This window comes from Setaria viridis, chromosome 5 (assembly GCF_005286985.2).
Source record: "Setaria viridis chromosome 5, Setaria_viridis_v4.0, whole genome shotgun sequence".
NCBI classification, from domain to species: Eukaryota; Viridiplantae; Streptophyta; class Magnoliopsida; order Poales; family Poaceae; genus Setaria; species Setaria viridis.
In genome coordinates this window covers 4,682,846-4,701,279 of record NC_048267.2, presented here as the reverse complement: position 1 = coordinate 4,701,279, position 18,434 = coordinate 4,682,846, and the positions used below count along the sequence as shown (strand labels likewise).

The window sequence follows — 18,434 nt, the reverse complement described above, 5'->3', positions numbered from 1 at the left end:
AGCCCCCAATATTTAAAACAGGCCACGTCATCGTATTGGGCCCATCAGAAGGGACGCGCGAGCGTGTGGGAATCATGATTGGGGGAGGAATGCCAACGTTAAAATATACGCGGTGGTAGGCTGTTTTTTAGCGTTGCTAAAAAATTGGGGAAGGTTTGTGTGGACTGTTGGAGTTCGTTTTTTCTCCTTTTTTCCCTAAAAAATGTATTGAGGGTAGGATTAGCATCCTCTTGGAGTTGCTCTTAAGGGGTAAATATCATGTGGACAACTCTCATTTGGTGCAACACGTACAAGCTTCACATGACGTACACAAGGTTTTTAAATGAACCACAAATTAGGCTACCGATGGTGTATCCCCTTTTATAAAAGTCCAAAATATGTATTACGGCGTGTGGATGTATATAGGTTAGATAGGAGTCTGTCTAGACCTAGGTCTTGCTCATCGTCGGAGTTCAACGGTGGAGCTAGGGTTTGTCGGGGTGCCATGCCTTTATTTTCGTTTGCTTCTGGGCGGAAAAAAAGGTGTTTGCTCCACTGCAGCTGTTGTTCCTCTCGTCGGTGGTCAGTGATGGCAACATGGTGAGGTGGATTTTGCTCCTCCGGGATGAATTGGGTAAGGTTTCTTTCTCGATTTGTCCGGTAAGGTTGTTTTGGGTCCATCCGGTTGCCTGCAGATGGGACTCTGTTTCTAGGTTGCCCTCTTCGACGGAGGTGCTAGTGCTTGTTCTGGGGAAGCTTGTGCTGCGCTCTGGTTCTTTTGGGTTTGGATGCTTCACATCCATGGAGGATGAACGCGGTGATGGGGCCAAATCGAAGTGGCTGACAGTTGATGCTCTTTTACTGAGAATCTCTTGCAGTTTGCCAATATTTGGAGTCCGCCCTTCGATTTGGACAGGTGAGTTTGGTGGCTTGAAGATCCCGTGTGTGCAGTCTCGCAATCTTGGATCTGGTGTCGGCACTCGGTTTTGAGGAAGATAAATAGTAGGGTTCTTGCTGTAATCTCTGTTTTACTCTAGGATTTACTGTAAAATCGAGATGTACTGTGCTACCTCTGTTTTAATACAAGTTGCATCTCTTTCTCGAAAAAAAAGATAACTTTATTTTAATAATATTGTTTCTTGTATTTTTCCCTTTTATTTTTTTAATGTATCATCGGTGAAATATCTGTATTTTTGTCACTTTCCCTAGTAATGAATTTGAACTTCAATTTTGTATATGTCAATAGACAATTTCTGAAGTATACATCAGCTTTTCTTTTGCGTGTGTTTTTGAAATCCCTCTACAAATGGGCCAGACTGTCTATTTGAACCTGTTCGCTTCAGCTTATAAGTCGGCTGAAAAGCTGAAACGGCTGATTTATTGTGAGAAGAAAACACTGTTTGGTGGCTGATAAGCCGGCTTAATAAGCTGAAACGAACAAGCTTTTAGCTCTTTATTTGACTCTCTATTTGAGTTGGTGAAAAGATTACTCTCCATATTGAGTTGTTTATTCCAATAGACTATCTATTTTCCACTCTCCAAATCCCAATAGTTAGGTTTCTCTCTAAAAATATACACTTTCCATTTACTCCAACAGCCTCTCTATTTTGCACTACAACAGCTTCTCCATTTTACTATCCATTCTGGTAATTATTGCACGTGTGACTCACACTTTAGCAAGGGAAATTGGCTTACCAAATTTAGCAAATGTAAGAAGAAGTTTGGCAAGTTGAATGTGATGGAGAGCTGGATAACAACTCTATTGAATTTCGATTTTCCTACAAACTTTCTAAATTTTAACTTTGCAATTGCTCTAACACTGCTTCACAACCCAAAAATTTGTCATTCCACCTGCACCTGGGCATCGTGGGCGTTGCACGTCACCCCTATCGTCTCCTCGTCCACACCAACTGCACACTCCGACGCGGACGCGAAAGCGAGACCACCAACTCCAAAAAAGCGACGCGCGGCAGCGGCGGCGGCGGCGATGTTGCTGCGGCGGATGCGATGGATGTCGGAGGGGGACGGGCGGTGGGAGCTGGACGCGGAGACTCCGGTGACGATGGAGGGGACGGCGCGCCCAGTCCCGGGGGACCCCTTGCCGCTCGGCCTGTCCCGGGGCCCCCGCGTCACCCGCCCCAAGCAGCTCGACTTCTTCCACCGATTCATGGCGTCCCCGCTCGTCCCCACCTTCTCAGCCGCCGGCGACGGGCTCTTCGTCCACCACGCCCACCTCCTCCACCTCACGGACAACTGGTAACGAACCCATATCTGCGCTGCTCCGAGGATACTACGGCTGGGAGATAGTAATATTCTGCTTGCAATCTTAGGTTGAGGCGCCAAAGACAATGTAGATTTGGTCTCCGTAGTATGATTGAAATAATCCTTTCCTTGCATCAAAGTGAAAAATGTGACATATTGTTTTAACTGTGCTGATATATTCTGATTGCCATTTCTTTTTTCTGTTGATTGTTTAATTTTGGGATCCTTCTGTTAGCATTGACTGTTTTGGGCACATCAGTGTTGATTCCAAAGGGTACGCACATCTCTGGTCAATATATGTAGGTAATAATGTCTCCGTGTATGAAATATGAGTAGATTTGTTCAATAGTTGATTGTAAATGCTGCTATCATTCTATTCTTGGTGTATGAAATATGAGTATATTATTGTTGAGTGAGAGGGAGAAGACAGGCTAGTTTTTTCTTCTCCCAGGTTAACCTAATGGACAAAATAGCCTTCTCAATGTACATATCTACAGTAGTAGAGATTATACTTAATGTTCAACAAGCTTCTGACCAAATCATGTTAATAACAACCTGATGTGATCTGTTCAGGTCTTTTACCATCTTGGAGAAAATTCATGTCCAGAAGCTTGTGTCTGTCGTGAAAGAGAAATTAGCAAATCGACATGAAGAGGGCTCATGCACCAATGATTTGAAGAAACACTTACATGATATTATGTCATTAGGTGTAGGCACGGAACTCCTGATCACACCAGACACCACTTTGTTGCTGGAGTTATATGATATCAAGAAGGGAGATCGAGGAAAAGCGATATTTCACCACAAGGCAAAAAATCTGGATGCTCTTAAGCTGTTCGGTATACAGTTAGTTATTTGTGGGTACTCTTGTTGCTTCCACTACAATTTCTGAACCAAAAAAAAAATCTGTTCCAGTCTGTTGATTAGAACACCTAGTTGTCGATAATGGTTTGTGGAAATGTTATCCTGTTTTCTCTCTCTCTGTTTTTTTCCCCTTTTGGGGATATTTACTTTACTTAACTAATTTCTGTTGTTAGTATTCTAAACATTTGGATTAAATGGATGCCTCTTTGCCAATTGCAGCTTCCTCATCAAAATGTTACATTCCAAGCATCTTGGCCTGGATTATTTGTTGATAAAAAGGGAGTGTATTGGGATTTGCCATTGTCATTATCAGCTGACCTTGCTTCAGTTGGCTCCAGTTCTGGATTGAGTTATCATCTATTGTTGCAGCAGAATAGTGGGGAACCAAAATGTTTTGGTGGTGATGAGACCAGTGATGTTCCTATTGCTTTGCTACCTGGATTATGTGCTAAAGCAGCTGTTTCCATCAAGAAAAGCATTGATGCTTGGAGGAAAAAAGAAGATAAGCTAAAAAACGTTCAGCCATATGATGTATTCCTCTCGGATTCACATGTTTCGTTTACTGGTATTGTTGGTAAGTATCCACTTTCATTTGATGTTGACCACAGCCTTTTGCCAGTCAAAGCAGCCCCTGAGCTTCTGCAATTTATTGTGCAAGCTTCTTTTAATGAAAATTCTTTGCATCCATTTGCCTAGAAGTTCTGTTATTTCCCCTCAACCTGCTTTTGAAACCTTTTCATTCACACACCATGCTGTGATTTTTCAATTTTCAGATATCCAGAATATAACCTAATCATAATTTGGTTCATCTGTTTCCTGCTGCTGAGCTCACTGTTTGAAAAATTGGCCACCTAGCCCTCGCCTAGGTGGCACCTAGGTGCTAGGCACCTCCTCGCTTCTAGCGACTAATTGCCTCCAAGACTGCCTAGGGAGGCGTCGCAGCACTTTGCTGCCTGACTAGTGCCTTGCGCCTTTTTTAAAATTTGTTGTGATGTATCTCAAGATTTTGCAAGTTCAATATCTTGTAAATTCATATGGATACTGCTGTACAGTATCATGAACGACAATGTTTCCCTATATGCTTTACTGCCTGGTTCTCCACTGATGAGTGATGAGACAGAAGACAATTAGTGCATCTCTGCATAGCTATGTGAAATTATTGTCTTTTGAGTTTGTAGCAATCTATTATATTTATAGGTCATCAGCAATGCACCAGATATTTCACATTTTTCTTTTTTTTTCTTTGTTCAGGTGCAGTAGCAAGTGGATATTTGGGGGATTGTTCAAGAAGAGTGTCTATACGAGATGAAACACAAAGGAGTAATGCTTTTAGGATGTTTAACGAGAGGAATAAATTTGCTGCCTTTGCAGACCTCTTTGCTTCTGTTACTTTTACTGCTCAATATGGGAATTTTCAGAGGCTTTTTCTGGACTTGACAAAGGCAAGTGCCCGATTTGATATTGCCTCGGGCTCGTTGTTCTTATGTGGTGCTTCTCGCCTTGCACAAGATTTCTTCTTCTCCAGACGACCTGATATAGAGACATTCTGTGATGTTTGTCCAGATGTGACTGTTTCTCTTCAACAGCAGGTAAATTAATTCTTTGTTTTTGTTTCAGTGTGTACTCTGATACCTGTTAACAAGAATACAATTCTTACCGCCGATTGAGGTATTGGCATCTTTCCTATTGTTTCAATTACTGCTTGCAACTTAATTTGTTGTGCACAAAGATTTTGAAAAAACTGAGGTACTAGGGACTAACTACAATAATTCAGGAAAGCTATATATTAATAATACTAAATAATGCATTGTAGATCTTAATCTTATCTTGCAAAGGGTAGGCTATGCTTAGATATAGAAACACCTTAACTCTTTCTCTTCTATGTCATGATGTAACTATGGCTAAATTATGTCTTATTAGTTACAATTTGGTGCAATTCCTAATGCTTATGATTTCAACCACCAATTGCTCTGTTGTTAGGAAACAAATTTCATCTACTGTGTCAGGGGATTAACATGTTATGATACACTTAGCATAGCCAATAATATTCACCCCGTCAATAGACATAAGATTCATTATTGTTATTACCTTTTTTGCCATTTCTCTCTGATTACTGCCTTCAATAAATTCGGAGCAGATAAACAAGATGGCATTTGAAAGCTATTTTAGTATCATTTCTTATTTAATAAAGCCCTTCCTTGTTCTTGTTGCAGATAGTTGGGCCTTTCAGTTTTCGTGTTGAATCCTCTGTTGCCATTGACCCCAGAAGCCAGGACCATTTTGTTCGAGTGGATGATTCAATCTTTGCAATCGATTGGGCTCTGAAGGTCCTAGGTTCCGCAAAGGCTACAGCATGGTATTCCCCCAAGCATCAGGAGGCCATGGTGGAGCTCCGATTCTTCGAAGCCTGAAGACTTTATCTTGTCACAAATGCCATATGAAATAATTCCAGGATAGGTCACACTGAATGTCTGAATCACTGATCACTGATGCCACTAGGATCAGATCATATAAACGGTTGATCCTGCGATCATCAAGCCAATCAACCTCCTTGTAAAATCTATTTAAGATGCCCTCTGCATTTACTAGCTGAGTCATTAGTTTTGTGCATCAAGCTACGTAGCTTGTGCTGTTCTCGGCGTCAAGAGAGTTATTTTTTCGAGTTTAGAGTAGTGCAGCTTGTTAGGTGAACTTGTGTGAGAATATATTTCTTTTTTTACGGGAATGTTTCTGATTGCGTCTCGTCGGTGTACAAAAGTAATAATACCTTTTTAGAGACATCCGTTTGTTCGTCATCTGAAATGATTCCATGCTATTCTCCTGTCCATTGTAGCATCAACTATCTTCGATCCCTTTTGGTTAGCATGAGTTCGTGCCATACCTTTCCGGCTTTCCGCTACCATGAGCATGAGTTTGTAATCCTTCGCCTTAAAAAGAAGAATTTGTGATCCTTCGTAGGAGATGCTCCCAGCCTTGTTATCTTAAAGCAAAGTCATATATTTTGTTAATTATTGTGACTTGCCCTTCAAAACTTTGAATTGGTGCAACTCAAGTTCAAAGTGTGTTCTTCTCGCAAATCGGAAAAGAGTAGGAGATAAAAGGGGGAAAAGCGGAAACCCCAATGGAATTCAGGCCCACTTGAAAATGAGCCCGCGCGCATGGTCTCTCCTCCCCATTGGGCCATTTCCCCCACGGGCTCCCAGCTCACTAAACCCTACTGCCCAGCACGGCAGCACCCCCCAATCTCGCCGCGCCGCCGTGTAAACCCCGCAGCACCCATCTCGCCGCCCCGCGCCGCCCGTCTCCAGGCGCAACCATGGCGGCCGCCTCGAGGGGCCTGCTCGCGCGCCTCCGCGGCCTCTCCCTCTCCGCCGGCGGTGGCTCGCGCCTCCCCCTTCTGCCTCCTTCCCGCCTCTTCTCCGCGGAGCCCTTCGTCTCCCACTCCGACGACGACGACGCTGGGGGCGAGGGCGGTGGCGGGGGCCGGATCATCGAGGCGCGGGCCGGGGCGATGGGCCCCACCTCGCGGAGAACCGGCGTGATCGGCGTCAAGTGCGGGATGTCGGCGATGTGGGACAAGTGGGGCGCTAAGGTGCCCATCACCGTCCTATGGGTCGACGACAACATCGTCACCCAGGTCAAGACTACCGAGAAGGAGGGATTCTTCGCCCTACAGGTGCCGCGCAATTTCCCTGACTCTCTCTGCCGAACGTGGTCGATGTTAGGTAGGGATCGCGATTCGCAAAATACTACAGCACCGAAAAAAAATGAAGTATTGGACGACTGTTGGTTTCACTAGCTCGCTAGAATCGAAAGCAATTAGATCGTTTAAACCAAGATGATAATGGCTTAACTTTGCAGTGAAATGTTGTAAAATATTGTTGGGGTCAGTAACATCTGGTTGTTGATTCATTAGATCTCAATATTTCCTTCTGTTAAGCAGTAAGTTGGTTTATTTCTGAACCCATGTAGCAGCGTTCTGGCAACGCCTCTTCCTGCAGTGCCTACAGAAAGAAGTAAAGAAAAAATAAGGGAAGATAAACGAGTAGAACAATGATAGTTCTTTTTTGTGCCAAATTTCTTTTGTTCTTGGACCATTCTACTCTCTTTGGGAACATAATATCGGTGTATGCAAGTTATCCTATCAACTTAGTCTTTGACCAAGTTTACTTCTAAAGGGGTTCATAAGTCAATTGTAACAATATAACTGGAGAGTATAAGGTTTTGGTAACCACAATTCATATCATGCACTTGCACCATGAATAAGAAGCTACTGAGAACTATCATGTCTTAATTTTCTAATTTTATCACTCTAATGAATTGCACAGTGGTAACTCGTATATATTTATTTCTTTGTTTGCTCCATTTACATTCCTTCTGCAAAAAAAAATTGCTAACTTCAAAATTCCTGTCCTTGTGTTTGTTAGCTTGGGGCAGGTCAAAAGAAGGAAAAACACCTAACAAAGCCAGAAGTTGGCCACTTTAGAGCACAGGGAGTGCCTTTGAAGAGAAAGTTAAGGGAATTTCCAGTTACCGAGGATGCACTACTTCCTGTTGGGACAACCATCACAGTTCGCCATTTTGTGCCTGGACAATTTGTTGATGTCACTGGAATCACGAAGGGCAAAGGTTTTGCAGTACGTATTCTTTCCTATCCATATCTACTATTTCCTGTGACTTCACTTCTTGAGACAGATCACCACATTTATGTAAGTCAGCTAAGTATCCACCAGGGTCTTAGCTTGTGTACAACTCACAATTTGATTAGTTGAAAGGAGAATAGAGGAAATTTTGAAATAAGCATGAGACAAGTTTCCAGTTTATGCTTTGAATTTAAGTTGTTCCATTTCAAGCATATATTTTCTCTTGCAGCTAATGTGTGACCTATTTATGATAATAAAAGCAAATGTTGTATGCGTTTTTTACAATTGGGGGAATATGCAAACATAGTGCTGTAGCGTTAAAATATGACCAGTGGCAATTACTAATCGCAATAATGTTAAACGAGAGACCAAAGAGGATAAGGAAATGTCCAACTTTTCATATAGTATATTCTGATCCTGATTTTCTCTGAGAGTGAAAGGCCATAATGTCCAAAAATCGTGTGCATCTTAGTAACTATATGGTTATCCTTAGTGTTATTTTGGTTCAGTGCCTTTTGGGTTCTTGAGTAACTTTTCTGTAAAATCTTAGCACATAAAAGAGCAGAATTGGGCTGGGTATGTGAGAGGGGTAGATAGTATCAGTGATTCTGTTTTCTGTGTCATCTTGTTAGTTGCTAATATCCACAAAGCAAAAGGGGCATTGAGGTTTGAGAAACTAGGAGGACCAGTATATGGTAAATGGCCAATTCTTATAATAGCTCTTGTGATAGTGCAAGTTCTCTCTTATTTTCAAGATCCTAGATTAATTTCCTTGAGGAAATGTGTTGATGTTACCGAACTCTGCAAAACTTGTCAATTCCACATTAAGACATTGCGATTACAGGAGTATTACGACTCTTCTATTGCCTATTTTTCAAATGGCAATCCTTCTAGAACAAAGCAATAATGTCTACATTATCAATGTTCAACAATTTGACCTTCTGTGATTCTTGTAGGGTGGAATGAAAAGACATGGTTTTAAAGGAATGCCTGCATCGCATGGTGCATCTTTGTCACATCGCAGTATCGGTTCTACTGGTCAAAGAGATGCTCCTGGAAGGGTATGTTACATAACAATATCACATTCTTTTACTGAAAAAATGTTATACATCTCCCTTCTAAGAATAGTGGCACTGTACTTTCCATTAGGATAGGCAGCAGTGAAGTTTTGCTACAAATCACACATTCTCTTAACAAGATGAATAATGGATTTTAAGTATTGCTTGCAGATGGTTTTGTGTTCCTTGATAGGTAAGCTGATAAGACCATATTGTTGGTCAACGTGGGTGTGGGTGTGTGTTTGTAAGGGCGCTTGCCCCTTTTTTCTTCTAATATAATGATACGCAGCTCTCTGCGTGTTTGAGAAAAATACTAGGGGTGTGCTATGAAAAACGAGCCTGTTAAATGATATGATCATAGTACAGTTAATTTAAAAGTTTTCAATGAAAACTGAAGTATGTTGTTTATTCAGATCTGGGCATTCTTTGGAGAATGGAGATGTGTGTTTACATCTACAATGCCCATGAACTAATGCTTTCTCGTGTAGTAAAATATATGCTGCCAAAGTGCTTTTGGTTTCTTGGCTTACGGTACTTACATTGGAATTTAGGAACAATTCTCATTGGTTAAAAAGTGGTAACTGGTTATATGCTTGCATGGTGGAATGTCAAGGCAGCAGCTGCTTTATTCATTTAGCCCCATATATGATTTGTTTTACAAAGCACTTGTTTGGTGCTTTCCATGGATTGTGCATATAACACTAATAAACATCTTCTTCTCATAAGTTTCCTTGGATGGAAGTGAGGTCATCTTTAGTATTCTGTACAGTTGAAACCACATTGTAATATCTGTCATTCGTATATAATGACATAGCAATTGGAAACTTTCAGGTTTTCAAAAATAGGAAGATGCCTGGACGCATGGGTGGTGTGCAACGAACAGTGAAAAATGTATGGGTTTACCAAATAGACCCAGCCAGGAACTTGCTATATCTGAAGGGCCAGGTGACTTATAATTTCTGACGTCACAGCTTATTTTGCTCAACCATAGAAGTTCTGATATGTATTTTTATGTATCTCTCATTACCCTTTTTGCAGGTTCCTGGCCCTCAAGGTAGCTTTGTTTTCGTTAAGGATTCTATATTCAAGAAACCTGACACGGCTTTGCTACCGTTCCCTACATATTTCACGCAAGAAGGTGAGCCTGAAGACTTGGAGCCCCTCATTGCTGATCTTGGTGAGGTAGACCCATTCATGGCAGCGGATTAGAGACAATGGACAAACTTGGAGGACTCCCTTTGCAGTTTGTGCACTTCTTGAGCTCATCTATTCTACAAAATTGTTAAATTCTGTATGGATATGTGATCAGTTCCTGAATCACAAGCTTCATCTGGTTACTGGCCAGCCTGATCAATGTTGTTCCATGTACATTACCTGGCAAGTACACCAGGGCCCTAACTCGATTAGGGTTTTTAGCTGATTGTTTTGATTGACTGAATGGGATCATCTTTTGTTTAATAAGTTGTGTAAGCGAAGCCTCAGATAGATATATAAAATCGGAATATTTCACTCCTGAGATGAGGTGCTCAGCCTCTGCTCAAACTGCTTATATTTAGGGCCAGATGTTAGTTTCCCTGAATGTCAACCTCTGTTTTTGTTTAGTCCGAAATAGATGTTCCTCGAGGTTGTAACATTTGGTCTTCAATTTTTTTTAATATTGTTTTCCTTTAAAATTATGTCTTGCGTTACATGGTGCCTTGCCATTTATTTTGCATTCAGGTGCATAACATAAGTTAGGTAGGGGTATATGATGTACCCTATAAAGAGCAGCATGTCCAATTCAAGATGCTGAAATAAAAGTGGGAACAGCCCGTAAATTCATATGGTTGTAGCCTATGTCAAAAAGTTAAGAAGCCGTTCAACACCGAATCAGCCTCAGTCCAACTCTTAGGACTCTTAGGGCCTTTGGAACGTAGGAATGGAAAAAAAGGAATGAGTGGAAATACATGAAGATGATAGGAATAAGGTTGCAAAACAGAGGACAACAGAGGAATAAAAAACACATGAAGAAATAGGAAGAGATGTTTGGAACTCAGGAATCCAAAACACAGGAATAAAGGAATGTAGGAACGTAAACTGATATTAATATGTTAACAATCAACTAATTGACAGATGCTTTACTATTATACTTGCAACTTCGATGATACCATGCATTGCTAATGCACAGCAAGGCTAGATAAGCATGATTATGGAGGGAGACTGCTAGCGAGCTTCCGTGGGAAAGTTTCCCATGAGCTCAGAGCTCATTTCTCATTCCTCCAAAAGTACAAGTGCAGTTGCTATTCCTTTGAAAAGTTTTGTGCTAATTCCTTTGTTCCAAACGGTGAGATAGAAGATGATTCTTATGGAATGAGTTTCCTGTACTTTTCCTCCATTCTTCCTACGTTCCGGACGAGGCCTTAATTGGCACCTCGTCCACGTTCTGCCTCCAGGTAGGGCTAGGTGCTGCGCGTAGGTGCAGAAGCCCGTGCACAACGCAGTAGGCGATAGCGGTGTAGGGTCTAGTGCCGCGTGGGGGCACGGCAGGCGGCGGCAGGGCCAGGTGCCTATGCCGCTATGCGGTCGAGGGCTGCTCAGATTACGGGCAATGCGCAGTGGGCAGCAGCGGAGCTGGGCACCGGCAAAACCACCGTGACCGCTGACGTGTCGTTACTAGTCAGCAAAAACTGAGCAATAAACTCTCCACATCAGCAAATCCAGTTTCTAATATGTGTTAAAGGTGCATTTTGACCTGATGTAGCAAAATCAAGGGGTTAAATAAACCTTTTGTTTCTTTAAAGGGTTATTTGGACTTCGGTTATACTGGAGGTAGTAAATTGGATTTTTATATATTCAGATAAATAAATTATGGAAAGACGCCGTATACATTATATTTAAAATATATTAACAAAAAGGAACCATATATAGCTACTGTGATTGCAAAGTATATGGCATCTAAAAAAACAAATACGGTTAAAAAAAGACCTGAAGCTATCGTGTTGAATCCTTGTGGTTTATAATGTTCTTAGCATCGGTAGGAAGCTTTAGGATGAAAACTTGCCCTAAGATCTTGGTCGAATCTATGGTCGTTTGCTTCCAAATTTACCTCAGTCCTTTTCCCCGAGTCAGTCAGTTAGACCGCGCACTCATGTTTGTAACACAAAACCTTTAACTTCTCCGAGATCCAAATGGAGTTAGATTGGCAGCCTCAGTCAAATTCCTGAATCTTTGTAGTGATTGTGTCCAAGCTCTACCGATTCGACAACCTCCTGATCAAAACTCATACCTAGGGACGATGACACTCTAAGAGGGAGTGAGTGAATTAGGGATTTTGAAAACAAGGCTCAACCTTGCACATGTAACAATCTACATAATGTCTATCTATATGTGTACTAATTTTTTCTATGTGTTGCTATTGCTACTGCACACAAGTTTCGCATCATAGGTTCCTAATTTCCAATCATACAAGCTACACAAAGACAATTCATGAAAGGTAAATTGCGTAGTGTAAGCTGCAATAAGTAATGCATAATGTAAAGCCACGGATAATGAAAGTATCAGCACGATGACTTTTTACAGAGGTATCTGGAAGCTCGCACTTTTTACTATTCCACATTGGAGCCCTCGCGGGTGTCAAGCTCTAGTTGTGTGAATCCTTGTGGGATAGCAATAGGTTCCCTTGCTCAAGTGGTTCCTTGAATCAACTTCTCCCAGATTCTCTCCATTGTCTCCACTTGGCAAAGCTTCAGCCAAAACACCAAGGGCCTCGATCTCCTCCTTTGTACAATACCGCTAATCACTCCATAAGCACAATTGGAGGGTATTGTAATATTTACAAAACTTGTACTTAAAATCCCTTGGTGCGCGCAAGCACCAGAAGCAAGGAGGGAAGAGTAGGCTAACACCTAACAAGATGCACTTAGCGGCCTTAAATAGCACTAATGAAACCCTAAGCTTTTTACTACTTGCCTTAATATTCTATGTCAACTATTTGGTGAAAAGAGCTCTCAAGTGTGTGAGTATCCATCCAATTATCTAACTCACTTCAAATGTCCATGCGAGGGGGTATATATGCCCACTATGAGTGCAACAAAGCTAGTCATTGGACTAGCTGTTTTCCCTCAACCACAACCATATCGCATATCAGATGTTTTCATCGAACCTTCCAGTGTACACATAGAACATCCTATAACTATAAACATACTAAGGGAAGCCTTCTTCCACCTCGCTAGAAATTACTATGGCGTAGCTAGCGTATGGTGCAGTCACCAAAACTTCATCTTGTAAGTCCAAGCATGCCAAGTAGCCCTTTTTAACCTCCATGGAAATTACTATGGTGCTAGTGTTTGGTGCAATCATTGAACTTCCTATGGGTTGAAAAGCCCACGTGAATCCCTTTGTAAACAAAATCATGAAATTTTCATCTAAACACTAGAATATTGTCATCACTAAAATATCATGTGCTATCACCGGAACGTTCCCTGTGGTTATTTTTATCACTCCATAAATTCATATTTTGGGCACAAAGTTTTGCTCTAGACTTCAGTTTTGATGAACTTTGATTCCTTGGAAATCTTATGAATAGCTCTAAAATATTATCATCATATGAGGTTTTTAAACAACCAAGTTCAATGCCTTGCATTCATGAGACAAAACTTTTTATACTAGCAAACCATGTTAGTCTCATTGGACATGCTGTCACTCAACCATAAAAATCACACTAACCCTAACTAGGATCACTTAAATGCAAAGACAAGATCATAAAGAGAATTATTTAAAACTTGTCACATCTTTATAGTAGGTGATTGGTTTTTATATCCTTATAGTCCACAACAACGTTTATCGCAAGGTTAGGGCTCCAGAAGTAGGGTTATAGGTCTAGATGATGATGGCTAGACATAGAGATATGTTTGTAGATGTACGTGTGGATGTGGTAGGATATGATGCAGCAGTGACTCTATTAAAGAAATATGTGGAGAGGGGCAGCGCTAGTGGCAAGGGAGTCGTGTCCGTAGATTTGTAGTGTTGGCTTATGATTACAATGGGATAAGAGCACATATCGGTGGAGAGGGGGGAGTGTGTCAATCTAAGATGATGTGGCACGGTGGAGTTTGATAATTTAGATTGGTACAAGTGTAATACCACATTGCATTAGTTCTTTGGACCACCTTAATCCATGTGCATAATGAAGTGTCCATCAAAAGGATGTGGATCATTTGGATAAGCATCAATGGTTGGCGAGCCTAGCTTTACATCCCATGCTCCTTTGTTCTCCTTATCCTTGAAAATGCCTAAAAAACATCACTTTTCTAGTATTTATGCTGAATCAAAATTATAGCTCGTGAGACACATACTGTAAAAAGGTGTGATGACAAGTATATCCCTTAGCAGATGATAGCCTCAAATGATGGATACTATATAGGTTGGGCTAGATAAGATCACAATAGAGGATTAGCCAAAAGCTAAGCAATTGGTTAGCATGAACATTCATGTATTGAACACTTGGAGGCATCTTGGATGAGATGAAACCCAAGGACAAGTACACGCTACAACCACTTTTCCTAGTAAGGTTAGCATATTGTGCAATTTTACTTGGCTTGGAAAGCACATAGTTACATGTATGCATGCACAATGTGGATTGATGGATTGGGACACACTTTTATGAAATTAATTCCTAAAAGTAAATAATAGAAAGGGAAAATATCCCATGCTTGATGCACAAATCAAGTGGTAGCTGCCACTTTATAGGCAAACTGCCCATGGTTTTCAGGGCTAGCGCACATATGAGCTGAAGCATTTCTACATAAATGTACACTTGTTTAGTTTAACACAAAGACATGCAACTTTTTTATGTGATGATAAACATAGGCTAAACATGACCCCAACAGATAAATACATCAAGTATCCACTTACACTACAACAACCAGCTCATACACACAATAAACTGCATAAGAATAATATAGTGCATGCATTCTCTTTACATATAAACTCATCAAATGAAAAATACACATTATGCAATGAATGAGAACCACATTATGATGACCCTCCACTGGCCTTGTCCGAGATGGATGCCCACATACCATGTGAGCAACATGAAACCACACGAGCATGCCTACTTTTGCATCATGAAAGCCTTGCAGCGGTCGGAACACTCACTAATGCATGCGTATCTTGATGAGTGGTTTGTTGCTAGCCACATAGTATAGCTCCACATTGAAGCAAATTGTTGGCCATGTGTGGCATGCATGGGTGGCGCATATGTCCACTGGAATCACAAACCACGACAGGCAAACCGGAGGAGCATATTAGGCATGCAGTTAGAGAGCTTTGAGAGGATAGGGTACTTGTTGTCTGTAGCCGCAATGCTGGCGTGAAAGTGGCCATATGATGCGTGAGGACAAGCGCGGGCAGTTGGAAAGAAGATGCCTCCAAAATCTAGTAGAAACATACAAAATCAAAAGGGGGAAGTTGGTGAGATCCTTCTATCACACGTCGCTTCCTAGTGCACGCCTCTCACCTATTTAAGCCACTACAGTCTCCTGTTGATTGCATCACGATAAGTCAGGCCACTGCAATCTCCTGCTAATTTCATCACAATAAGTCATCCTACATCTATCTTGGAGCTCCACCCGAGAGATCAATACTACTAGCAGATTAAGAAGTGTTTGCACATGTATTGTTCTCTACTTTCATTTTTTAGTATTCTCCATATTCCTTATTACTTATTATGATTGTTTGCTTAGCTTGTTGGTGATTCTGATCATTCAAGGAGCATGCGAACCATGGGAGACCACCAGAAGCAACCGCAGAGGATGAGCGATGACATCTTGGAGCTACCTCCAGGGTTTCGCTTCAACCCCAGGGATGAAGAGATAATTACCTTCTACCTCATGCCCAAGGTGCACCATAGGAACTTTACCTGCATCGCCATTGGAGAGGTTGACATCAATAAGACTGAGCCATGGGAACTACTAGGTACACACTCTTTGCATCTATACATCTTATTTATAGGGTCCATGGACTCTGGCTTATGAGTTGGCACTTTAATTCCATTGTGTAGACAAGGCGAAGATGAAGGGAGAGGACTTGTACTTCTTCTACAAGAAGGACCGCAAGTACCCATCGGGGTCGAGGGCAAACCGGGCCACTAAGGCTGGCTACTGGAAGGCCACCGGTAAGGATAAGGAGATCCACGGTGCCACAGAAAGTGAGGAGCTATCGCAACTCGTTGGCATGAAGAAGACACTCGTTTTCTACACGGGTAGGGCACCTGATGGTGCAAAGACCGACTGGGTCATGCACGAGTTCAGGCTCGAAGGCATCAATAGGCATCTCTACCCTACATCCAGCTCATCAACCTCCACCACCACCATGAAATCTTCTGCTTCTAGGGTGGTAGTAGCACTAGCATACATGCATCAGTACTACTTGTTTTGCTTACCCTAATCTAATTTTACTGTTGGTTTGCATATATTAAATTCATACAGGATGAGTGGGTGGTATGTCGTGTGTTCCACAAGGCTACTGGGATAAAGAGGGAACCTACACTACCACCCAACAACCTGGACATTGTTGATGGTGGGATTGATCAGAGCAGCATCCCCATGCCAACACCACTGCAATTTCCCATGCTATTAGACTTTATGATTGACCCAATTGCATCCTACAACTCCACCACTAGCGCAAGCTCTTCATCAGTGCCACCTATGGCATGCATGGGTAGGGTTGGTCTTCAGATGAACAACACCTTATTTGGGAACCCGGTGGATGTGGCACTGCCGATGTCCTTTAACCACCAAATGGACATGGGAGCAGCAGGAACCTTCATTGATGGTGTCACAGAAGAACACTGGGATGAACAATGACCAAATCAACATTGCTGAGATAGGGTCAGTGGTGTCTACAAACCTGGAGTCTATGGATACCATGGACATGGATGGTATTTGAAAATACTTAGGGAAGTGAAGAAATGGGTCACATATAGGATATCTATAGTTCCACATCGTTTTGTGAAATAATACATGTTCTATGTACTTTTGTAAATAGCTAAGCTATTTGTATTATGCTTGTACTTGTATATGACTGCATCGTAATATGGCATGTGTGTATATAGGTGTTTTGTTATTAATAATTCGTGGGCATGTGTGCATGCGTTCATATATTTCTGAAACTAAGCTATATGTTGATGGTTGTATTGTAATGAATATATTGAGGTCTGTGATCGTAGCACCCCAAAGTCCAAAAGTGTTTGGTTATGAGGACCAAGGAGTTAATCCTCAAAATTCCATCAAAGAGCATTCCTAGCTGATCCTTCAACCAAGTTCCTTTTTCCATGTCGGTTAGACTATATTAACAATTGTTTGACTCTACTGGCCACTGACTAGAAAAATCAGCATAAGCTAGGTAACCTCCACTCTATCTAATGGTTGGATTAATGTGGTCACAATTGCACCGCCGGTAGTCACGTCACCACACCCTTACATGTTAAGCTTGTACTCGCTTTCCTCACACTTTGGGCCATTGCCCAGCCTAACCTTAACACCTCAAACACACCTTCCTATCCAGTCATTTCCTCTTCCTTCTCCCTTTAACCTTTCCAAGAGCAAAACAAAGAACAAGAACAAGGAGAAGGAGAAAGGAAAGAACAAAGCCTAATCCAACCACCACAACCTGTCCCATCATGAATCATTCCATGGAAGGACAAGGAGCTCCTTCAAGAGATTTCACCTTCTTCTTGTTTGGATTGAAAGCATGGTGGCCACTTCTTCAAGCCTTTCCTCTTCATCAAGATCCATGGAGGAAGGAGCATGAACAAAGAACCTTCATCAATGTCCCTTTACACCAACTTCGGTACCCTTGCTCGAGATTTCCATAAACTTGGTGAGCTTCAATTCATATTTTGAGCCCAGCTTCTTCTTTTAGGTTCCATCTAACTCTAGAAAATTATCAAACTTAGCCTATCCGGAACCTTTGAAACAAAGAAATGCCATAGTCATCCAACCAAGATGTGTTGAGTCTTTGTGGGTTATAATGTTCCCAGCATCCATAGGAAGCTTTAGGATGAAAACGTGTCCCAAGATCTTAGTCAAATTGATGGTCGTTTGCTTCCAAATTTAATAACCTCAGTCCTTTTTCTCTGAGTCAATCAATCTAACCGTGGTTAGTAACAAAAAAACCTTTAACTTCTCTAAGTAATCCAAACAGAGTTAGACTGGGAGCCTCAGTCAAATTCTTTAATCTTTCTAGTGATCCTAACCAAGCTCAACCGATTGGACCAACACCTAGTCAGTTAGACTAACAACCCATGATCAGTACTCATACCTCGGGAAAGCAACATGTTCTTGATTTTATCCATCATCTCCATCCACCCCAACCTATCTCATAAGAGTCTTGAAGATATACCCAAAGTAAAGTTTGATCTTCCTCTCAACCTTGTCGAGCTATCCTTACCCTATAAGTCCCTGTGTTGATATGTCATGTGTATCTACATAGGTGTTCATTTGGAGTCCTTAACGGCAAGCGAGTTTGACATCACTATGACACTCCTCGTATATGAAGCATGTCCCTATCTATTTCACTCTACTTTACAAATGCTTAAGATAATATGCTTATGATATGGGTCACACCATGAAATTTTTGGATTTCATGA

At 41.6% G+C, this 18,434-nt stretch overlaps 3 protein-coding genes across 3 annotated transcripts; all 3 read left to right on the top strand.

Moving 5' to 3' along the window:
• The first annotated feature begins 1,859 nt into the window (after window positions 1-1,859).
• LOC117857228 (protein TRIGALACTOSYLDIACYLGLYCEROL 4, chloroplastic) lies at window positions 1,860-5,885 on the top strand. The gene is made up of 5 exons (XM_034739753.2): window positions 1,860-2,235; window positions 2,815-3,049; window positions 3,325-3,679; window positions 4,357-4,694; window positions 5,319-5,885. The coding sequence occupies exons 1-5, from the start codon at window positions 1,967-1,969 to the stop codon at window positions 5,514-5,516; spliced, it is 1,395 nt and encodes a 464-aa protein (XP_034595644.1). The 5' UTR covers window positions 1,860-1,966; the 3' UTR covers window positions 5,517-5,885.
• A 440-nt stretch (window positions 5,886-6,325) lies between these two features.
• On the top strand, window positions 6,326-10,319 carry LOC117857229 (large ribosomal subunit protein uL3m). The gene is made up of 5 exons (XM_034739754.2): window positions 6,326-6,781; window positions 7,533-7,742; window positions 8,705-8,809; window positions 9,638-9,751; window positions 9,845-10,319. Exons 1-5 carry the CDS (start codon window positions 6,422-6,424, stop codon window positions 10,013-10,015), a joined length of 960 nt encoding a protein of 319 aa, XP_034595645.1. The 5' UTR covers window positions 6,326-6,421; the 3' UTR covers window positions 10,016-10,319.
• Window positions 10,320-15,497: 5,178 nt separating this feature from the next.
• LOC117854928 (NAC domain-containing protein 20) lies at window positions 15,498-16,650 on the top strand. The gene is made up of 3 exons (XM_034737187.1): window positions 15,498-15,760; window positions 15,846-16,177; window positions 16,273-16,650. The coding sequence occupies exons 1-3, from the start codon at window positions 15,559-15,561 to the stop codon at window positions 16,648-16,650; spliced, it is 912 nt and encodes a 303-aa protein (XP_034593078.1). The 5' UTR covers window positions 15,498-15,558.
• The last annotated feature ends 1,784 nt before the right edge of the window (window positions 16,651-18,434 follow it).

Bases quoted from the DNA above. Each gene is read 5' to 3' on its own strand.
- LOC117857228 (XM_034739753.2), top strand. From the start codon at position 1,967: ATGTTGCTGCGGCGGATGCGATGGATGTCGGAGGGGGACGGGCGGTGG. The intron at 2,236-2,814 runs GTAACGAACCCA...TGATCTGTTCAG, and splicing joins CTCCACCTCACGGACAACTG to GTCTTTTACCATCTTGGAGA. The intron at 3,050-3,324 runs GCAAAAAATCTG...TGCCAATTGCAG, and splicing joins AAGCGATATTTCACCACAAG to CTTCCTCATCAAAATGTTAC.
- LOC117857229 (XM_034739754.2), top strand. From the start codon at position 6,422: ATGGCGGCCGCCTCGAGGGGCCTGCTCGCGCGCCTCCGCGGCCTCTCC. The intron at 7,743-8,704 runs GTACGTATTCTT...TGATTCTTGTAG, and splicing joins CGAAGGGCAAAGGTTTTGCA to GGTGGAATGAAAAGACATGG. The intron at 9,752-9,844 runs GTGACTTATAAT...CCCTTTTTGCAG, and splicing joins TGCTATATCTGAAGGGCCAG to GTTCCTGGCCCTCAAGGTAG.
- LOC117854928 (XM_034737187.1), top strand. From the start codon at position 15,559: ATGCGAACCATGGGAGACCACCAGAAGCAACCGCAGAGGATGAGCGAT. The intron at 15,761-15,845 runs GTACACACTCTT...TCCATTGTGTAG, and splicing joins TGAGCCATGGGAACTACTAG to ACAAGGCGAAGATGAAGGGA. The intron at 16,178-16,272 runs GTGGTAGTAGCA...AAATTCATACAG, and splicing joins TGAAATCTTCTGCTTCTAGG to GATGAGTGGGTGGTATGTCG.